At 36.9% G+C, this 9,435-nt stretch overlaps 1 protein-coding gene across 1 annotated transcript; it reads right to left on the reverse strand.

The window, feature by feature from the left end:
* Nucleotides 1-511: 511 nt before the first annotated feature.
* Nucleotides 512-6,285, reverse strand: crkl (v-crk avian sarcoma virus CT10 oncogene homolog-like). Its single transcript, XM_084136574.1, has 3 exons — nt 5,205-6,285; nt 3,767-4,238; nt 512-2,335 (listed from the first exon to the last, which is right to left on the reverse strand). The coding sequence occupies exons 1-3, from the start codon at nt 5,513-5,515 to the stop codon at nt 2,201-2,203; spliced, it is 918 nt and encodes a 305-aa protein (XP_083992700.1). The 5' UTR covers nt 5,516-6,285; the 3' UTR covers nt 512-2,200.
* Between the last annotated feature and the right edge of the window lie 3,150 nt (nt 6,286-9,435).

Genomic DNA, 9,435 nt, shown 5'->3' on the forward strand with positions numbered 1-9,435 from the left:
AAATGCAAAGCTTGACCTTCATAACTTTCTCTAGGTCATCATAGCACAGGGTTTCTTTTTTTGGACACTTCATTAAAATTCTTTTAATTATGTCTTCTCTCCAGGGCACAGTCACAATCACAACTGGTGCTAATAAAAAATTCAAGGGAGATGGAGTAACCAACCTCTTGTTCCAGATACAGAACATTGTCTCTAAACAGGGTGTTACATCACTGTTTTATTGAACAAAATGTCTGTTGAAATATGGGCTTCAAAATGACCCACTTTAGGAGTTAGAAGTCTCCAGAATGATATTTGCACTTCCCTTTATACAGGGTTCCCATTCTATTTGACTAGTTAATTTAATGAGCAGCCATTTGTGATTTCTAAAGTTTTATTTTAGGAATGACTATAGCAGAAATTGCTGTGGTGGATTTTCATTTGTACGTCAATCTTTAAATAGATGTAAACAATAAATCAATTGAGAGCAAAGTAAAACTGGAAAAATTAGTATTCGCTATGTAAACTCCCATAACATTTTAAAAGTTTATTAAAATTCATAACTTTTCCAGATCTGGATATATCACAAATTTAAACCCCTAATATTTCCAGGTTTTCTATGACCATGGCAATCCTGCGACTCCTTATACACAGGAAGCTGGTCAAATGCACACAGAGATGTAGACATAAATTTTATTTACTCCTTCTGTACATAATGGGTAATACCAGCACAGGTGTTAACCACGGGAAATATTATTAACATGTAAATGGTGTAAGAAAATAAAAGGCACAAATTTTCATTTTAAACAAACGAGACCACATGGATATTTTGTAATGTAAAACAAACAATAATACTGTTAAAGCCTTAGCCAAAACAAAAACAATAAAGGAAAAAGTATGCATTCGAAACTTAAATTATTTGAGCACTTAAGATACGGGCTGGTCTATTGCTTAATATGAATGTTTACCCTTAACTTGCTACGGATGTAAACCAGACTAAAGAGGAGATCATTTCAAAAAGGAGAGAAAAAGAAAAATCGACAGACAAATAAAACAGAACATGAAGCAGCATTTAACCTAAGAGGCAAAACCCTCTTGGCCAGAAGGTCATGCACAGAGGCCACCAGCAGGCTTTTTAAATCCCTTTTAAGAAATTGCCAGTTTATTTCAACACACAGTAAATGCTTGATTCGACATCTGGCTAAATTTGAAACAGATTACAGATGGACAAAACCAAAATGTTGTGTGCATGTCAGGTTACTGAATCAAAGTTGGGCAGAAACCCTCAAAAGTTGTAGCAGAGACCTTGTGATGTAACAGTCATGTAAAAGAGCAAGATCCAGACTTTACTGTAACCAGAGTAGAAGAGGATGAGGGGACGAGATGAGCTCACGATTGCACAGGTGACATTTCCAGCTTGTCCAATGGAATAGATGAGGTGCGTTTTTACTCCCCAGACCCAATTTTGCATCACAACTGGATGCAAAAAGCTCCACAGGCAAACCCTTCACCATTCAAAAGATCCCCCGAGAGTCGAGTCACAACCATCTAGCTACGCTACTACTGCAATTTACAGATAAGTTATGGCACAAATAAAAAGGTTACAGTAGACTAGTCCCACATACTAATTGAGTCTGTTTCTAAGGTCAATCAGGAGTGGTGGAGTTGTCGCTATTCTAAGATCCTGCAACATCATACCCTCATCTTCAAGTCATAGCTATTACCAAGGGTCAGATCAGTATCATTAGGATTTTGTTGAAATGTAACAAGACACAAAAAAAAAGACAAATTTTGGACCAAACATGTAAACAATTGGCAATCAAACCAGAGGGTATAATTATCATTATTTCCCTTTCTTAATATATTTCAGCTAGCAAAAGTCAAAGCTACAGGCAGAAAACTGCAGGAAAGTGGCAGGAAGGCTTAGGTCAATGTAGGAGACCTCATTTCAGCTTGTCACAGGAACAGATTGCAGATGTGAGGAATAACAGAATATTAAGGGCAGACAAAAAAAAATAAAAAAATACTCATTCGCCTGTAACCAGGTGAGGGGGATTAAGAACCGTTTGATTTCGGAGCTGTAAACAGTCAGAAGCCACGCAAATGGTTTTGCTTGAGAAATGCGCCACGGCTGAGCCCCAAGGCAGGCAAGCGTAATACCAGCTGTGACTTGATGGGGCGTCCGGCGAGCTGACGGGGTGCTGACAGAGCATGGTCCAGATCATTCGCTCTCATCTGGGTTTTGGGGGTCCAATATTTTCACATGGGTAAAAGGGAATAAACCTCTCCGGCCATTTACCTCCCCTTCCCACTGACCGCTGATGTTCATCCTAGTCACTTTCACAATGTCACCCACCTGTGAGGAAGAAAAAAAAAACAGGACAAAATAGAAAACAGGCATTTACTTTCACGTTTAGTATGAGAAAATAATATTATTGGCTTTTTAAAAAGCACAGTGAAAGCTTTGACATTTTAAAAAAACATAACCTAGAAAATTCAGGGAAAGCCTTGGTAAAAGATAATGGCCTGCCCACCAGAAACTAGATCCAAGGAACAAAATATTTTTCAAAGACATGAAAATCCTTTGAGTGCATTAAGCTGGACAGAGTTACTGGTTTGTTTGTACCCATTAAAATAAAAAAAGTTGAAGCATATTAAGCATTATAAAACTTAAAACCATAGTTCAGGACAAAATCCTCTACATTAACTGACATGCAGCTTCACTTTCTCAACATTCCTGCAATAGCTGTTCTAAATCAGACTATTTTGCTTTAGGCCACAACAAACTGTGCGTCATAATCCCCGTTTCCATACACAAGCTTCACTCACATGTAAAATACAGCAGACAGATGGAAAAACACAAAATGGGGCCAAATTACCAAGTAAATCTGCATTTGAACCATGAGTTTCTTTACCTTTTTCTTGTACCTAGCTGAATCAACTGACATTCTCAGGCTGACTAAGACAGAGGTTATGTCATTTTCTTTTTACAAATTGACAAAGCCTTGCATGTAGAAACAAATGCAAGGGGTGCTGGAACTTGCCATGTGGGATGACTAAGTATGGAATTTCATTCTAGACCCTGAACAACCCAATGAACTACACTGAATTACACACAAAACACGTAAGAGGTCTCTGTGCTTATTTTTCGCTACATCTCTCCTCAAACATTTCTTAAAGAGATATGCGGCACATGCAAATTGCTAACTAGGAAAAAAAAAAAAACAAGATTGGTCTAATGCTAAAAAAAATCCTAAAATACAAGTCAGTGAGCATAAAAATAAAGAGGAAGTGAGAATATGAAGATTTATTTTCTCTAATATTCAACCCAAGGCTTTTTTTTATATATATATATATATATATACTTACAAATATGTTGATAGGTCTGTCTAGGGAAAGTCCCTCAGAGACAGGACTGAGCTGACAAGTGTGTCATCAAGAGAAAATATTTGTCATTTTACATTTCCATGCTATCACCACCATCTGACCAAATGTAATGAAGGATAAAAATCCCTTTAAATGTGTAATCACTAAACCAGTTAAATCTTATAAACCATAGAGAAATAGCTTCATTAAGTGTTTATGGCAACCAGCACTGCATCCTGTATTCCTAGAATAATCAACAACTGAATAATCTTGTGAACTGAAGGAAATAAATAGATTTTAACGTACATAAGGTTGCCCCATATTATCCCTCATCAATAAAACAATGGAAACTAGCAGACGTTTCCACGCTGGTGACAAATGCAAATTCTGGTTTATGGGAATCCATCATTTAGCTACCTACCTCCAGTGCTAAGGCAGTCTTGTCATATGCACATGGCACTCGTTTCTGGATAGCCTTGGCCATTACTGGCCCGTTCTGCATGGACGGCAGCGGGTTGATAACAGCGCCGGGTGTGATGGGGGGAATGGGCGATGGAGTCTGAGGCTGGGCATAGGCGTGTGCTGGCTCAGGTATGCCGTAGCTATTGGAATTTCGTGAACCATGGCCAGGCTGACCGGGATGATGCGAAGGTCTCACCAGCTTTTCTACATAGGGAACAGGAATCATGCCTACTCTGCCTTCTTTATTCTTGGCACTCCACCACTGCTCCTCAGGCTTGTCCAGAATAATTAGGACTTCACCCTTCTTGAAAGGAAGGTCTTCAGCATCGCTACCAGTGAAGTCATAAAGAGTTCGCACATACTCCTGGGTCTCATCTCCGAGTCCCCCGGATGGCTGAATAGGACCACTGGGCACAGGGGTACTGGAGTACCTGTAGGACAATGATAAAAAGAGTTTTTAGGATTGACTAATCAACAACAAAATGAAACAGCATATTTTAACAGCATAACTAAGAGGAAATGCTTAAATCCACTTATTGCTAGGCAGTTGGTCTTTTGTAATATCCATTCCACTTCTGGATGTACACTTTGCACATGTACAGTTAACTTCCTGGTATCTTGAATGCAAATGACTTAATTTCTCTTTACTACATGGCTCAATGAGAACATACAGGAAGGAAGAAATTAAGGGGAATTACAGATGTGTTTAACTGACCACTCTCACGTCTCACCTTGACAATATTTAACTCCAAGCATAAGAATGAATGTTAACAAGAACCAGCAAAGTTATGGCAAGCGGTTTTAACAGTCACTAATAATTAACAGTAACAAATTGCTGTTATTCCAGTTTTATAATTACTTATGCATTAGATATCAATACTTAAAGACACTAGCATCTATCTCAATTGTTTCCAGCAACATTTCTTATCTCACTAGTCACAATTGATATTTACTTGTCAAGTTCGATTAATTGAAAAGTGTCAATTCTGACTACTCAATTAAACATGTAACTAGTAGTTGCAACAATCTGAATACGCTAGAACAAAAACAATTGTTACTAGTAAATAAATTATAATTACCAATATCTGACGAATAGTAAAACTTTAACCAGTACCAGAAATATTTGTCACTACTGAAATTGTGACTAGTTACAACAGTATGTACTAGTAGCTTATAAATCAGCAGGCTACTTGTATGGAATGAATTGTCAGATACTCAATTTATTTGATAACCTGCTAGAAAATAAAGAAAATAACTAGTCACATAAAAACAGACCCTAGTAAGTTGAAATGAATGGATGTTTAAACAGCTTGCCATATCAACGAAGGGGAGGGAAATGCATTAGTGAGAAGAGGGGTGGATGATGTGACGATGTCAAAACTAATGGAAGCTCTTACCTTGATGCTGGCTCTATCAGGGTGGTCGTATCCAGATAATGTATTTTATAGAACTCTAAAAGTCCAGGTAGATTATCAAACTCTTGGTCACCTATCTTGAATCTCTTGTTTGGCAAAGAGTTGATGATATAGTGAGAAACTTTGGAGTTTTCGGACACTGACAGTACATAATCACCAGGACAGGTGGATGAATCTCGCACCAAAAACACCCCATGTCTCTGTCCCTGAAGCCTATTCTGCGCCTCCTGTCTCGAAACCGGCCCGAAATACCAGCTAGATCGGTCCGAGGAGTCGAACCGTGCAGACGACATGTTTGTTCGAAATACACTTGTAACTGATGAACTCGAAAAGAAAACAGAAATGAGCAATAAATTAAAACAGCAAACGAATATTCTTACAAGCGAACCGAACGCTTTCTGACCCGACAGTCCTACTGAACCGCAACCTGACGTTTGACCAGACAGGCTGCGACTGGCGTCAACCAACTTTGATGCATTGCTAAATTTTCCACCAACACAAGAATCACGACGGGCGTAGAACAGGTTTAAACAACCCCAAAAGTTCGTAACGAACCCAAAAACGCGTAATTAGAGTCAAAGTTCCCCTTTCCGCTCTCTCTTCCGTGAAAGTAGCTGCAGCTTATGAGACAATATAACGCGTTAGCCAGCTAGCCGTCTTCCGTCACCGTCCGCTGAAGATGAAGCATAATATGTTAATAAATCGCCTTGCATAACGATTCAAGGCGACATATATCAGTTGCGTCCAACAGCGAGTTTTTCTTCGTGTATTACACCAAAGTACGGATGAGTTTTGTCTCTTATTTAGACTCCCAACAGACTTTGAAGGCTGTAACAAAAATGGCGGCCCGCAACACGTCTTCACACACAACGAATTCTGAATAATCTCGCAGCAGAAAGTTTCCCACCTTGCTCCCCTATATGACGCACGACTTTTCCACGCGACAAGACGATCGAAAAGATTTAGAAATGTTTCAGTTTGTTGTGTTTTCTGTTCCTTCCCGGGATTGGTGTAAAAGCTGCTTTAGCTCCCCACACCGTTCGAGAAATGGCGTCTGGAGGGCGGATCTGCGCGCGCTCCCGGTCTGCCTGATCACCCGTCACGAACGCCTCGAGCGGCTGTTACTTAAAAGGAAGAATAAGATGAGTGGCGTGCAGAGGCGCGGCATTTCAAATGCTCTCAACCGCGATAATGAGACACATAAGACACTGCTTAGGAGATTGTGCGAGTGGCCTGTTAATGCTGTAAAGTTGTAAGGTGCTGGTAGTAGTGGTCTCATTTTGGATGGCATGTTGGCTCATCTCATCTCTGTTGATGACATGCATGGGCTATTGACATGAGTTGTAAAAATACTACTTCACTACTTGAAATTATGGATATTGTGTTGGCCTAAACATTTTATGCAGTATCTAGCCAAAATGTCTCCACATTTTATTGTACTTAAGTATTTAAAAGATAGAAGGTCTTGTAAGGAGTAAAAGCTTTGATATTGTTATTGAAAATGTGTGTTAAGTATAGCCTACTCAGTCACAACAGAAAGTATTTTAATTCAGTAGAACTTATGTAGGCTACATTATAATTTCTCAATACATAATATTCAATTAAATTTCAATTCAATTCAAAATTATTTGTATAGCGCTTTTCACAATACATATTGTTTCAAAGCAGCTTTACAGAAAGTGCATTTCAGAAATGTACATAGAAAAATACAGTTAGTTAATCATGTATTAATTTAGGGCATAACATATCGCCAGCGTCGAGTCGTCTCTTCACGGGTGTTGGGCATCTGAAGTTTCCATGAGAGGCTGGATACAAACTGGAGCTGACGAACTCTAGTAAATTGCCAGACTAGCGTCCCGAGATAACAACAGAAAAATAATAAAGTACGATAACAACAATGATAAAGTTTTAGATAAAATACAATTATAATAGATCTAATTCTAGGAATAGGGAAGTCCACATCACAAATAACGACAGAGAAATAATATCATTAGAATCACTTTTAGGAAGATTTTTTTTTTTTTTTCAATTGATGAATGATATTGACAGCTGATCAGGATCCATCCAACTTTAAAGAGCTTGAGTACTTAAAGCAGTAGGACATAACAACAGCACTTGAATAAAGATAATATTATCGTGTTATATTAATATTATCTGGCCTTTGGTCAAGTTCTTTATCCCCTGGATATGGCAAATGGATTATGATATTGCACTTCCTGAGGCGTTAACCAGTCTGCATGGATAGGTATGTTAAAGACAGCACAAAAGAAGACACGATTATATTTAGGGCACAAATACAAGCACTTTTGCCAGACCTGTCTAAGATCAAAGTCAAAACTGCCTTAAAACCCATGAACTTAAGGCCAGCTTTTAATAGACCTACTCAAATTCATGAATATTACACACACTCTGGAGATCAGTGCATGGACTTAACCAGACTAAACCAGAGGATACTGAATCATCACACTGATACTATTACATCACATCCTTTACAAAGATGTGCTCATTGAAAACATTTTTTATTTAATTTTTTGTTATTAATATCATATTCCGACCTCACCAGTCCTCTTGGCAACTTCTGCCTAGCAGCAGTTTGTCAAGAATATGATCATAAGAATATAGTCTATATTGCCATACTGTTAAGTAGACAATGTCAACTGCAGTTATAGTGATGCAACATGGGGTAAATTATATGAGACATGCCTTTTGTCAAGGCCTTGAATTGCCTGCCATCTACATTCAGCATTACTGATTATGGCCACCAAATAAAATAAGAATAATTAAAACAATATTACAGTAATTAACCGGTAAGTAAAAATACTTTCAATGAAGAACAATGATGTTTGGGCAGGAAGCCAACATTTAACCGATGTGTGAAATGCAGAAGCTTTTCATCTGACATGTCACCCATGTCTGCTCATAACCACACCCTAGAGCCTATAACACACATCTGAAAATGAAAATAAAAGTCAGTAATGCAATGATAAAGTAACTCTAACTGTTATATGTTACTACTATTGAATTCGTGTTAGTGTTATTATAATTTAAAATATAATAACCATAAAATAAGTTTTCGCCACTTGAAATAAAATAAATAAGATAAACATTAAATGAAATAAAATAAAATATGTACAAAACTTAAGGTATAACATTTCTCATTGTTCTCATTTAGTTTAACTTGATGTCCTAAAATAACTAAACGGAAATACAAAAATATATATTTTCAAAAATGAAAAAACGAATAAAAAAGACAAAAACACAACAAAAGGACTAAAAATGTAACCACATTTAAAATGCAAATGTAAAATATAAAAATAAAAACGAATTAAAAACATTTACAATACTAATAACAACTATAATAGTATCTCAATAATCAGTTTTATGGCAATTATTCACGTACACATCAATAAAGAAATCAAAATACACTTTAAGCATGATTTAAATTATGGATAGGCCTATATAGCCTATAATTGACACATGACAGGTTAGTGACAACAACTAGGGGTTGCAAATGTTATCTAAAAACCATACATCATTTAGAGGTTTATTTCACTATTGACGTCAAACGAAATTTGATTGAAGACTTAACTGTGCGATAATAGCCTACATAAATTACAAATAATAATAATAATAATAATAGGCCTAATAATGATAATGAATACCCTTTATATTCCAGATTTGCTAGAGGAGACTTTGAGAATATCCGCAGCAATACTTTCAGCAGCAGTTTTTATCCAAACCTGGATTTAGGGAAGTCAGACTCATTTCTGCGAATCGGCTCTTTTGTTTCATTTCTTTCATGTCAATGAACCGTTTCAGTGATTATTTTAAGTAGCCTATTGCACTTTTTTCTCTATTTTAAATTTTTATTTATTATTATTTCTGAATTATCATTTGCTGTGTAATAATTCAGTTAGTTGCAGATATGGTTAAATTCAGAAAGGTAAAGTATTTTGAACCTACATATAATTTGCATTTGCGTAAAACCTACTATTGATTTAATATATCTAACGTTACCTAAAAACTGTCACGTTTTAATAAAATAGGCCTACAGTTTACTACAACGAGCTCTGTTGTGTGTTTAATAAATCTGACAAGCAATTAAGCCGTAAACTTATATTTCAAGTGGATTTATTTGAATTATTTCTTCGACTCGAGAACAGTTTATATAGATTCTTGAACGAATCTTTCAGATTGAGCTGGTTCAACCGTT

This window comes from Abramis brama (genome assembly GCF_963993115.1).
Source record: "Abramis brama genome assembly, chromosome: 15".
Classification (NCBI taxonomy): domain Eukaryota; kingdom Metazoa; phylum Chordata; class Actinopteri; order Cypriniformes; family Leuciscidae; genus Abramis; species Abramis brama.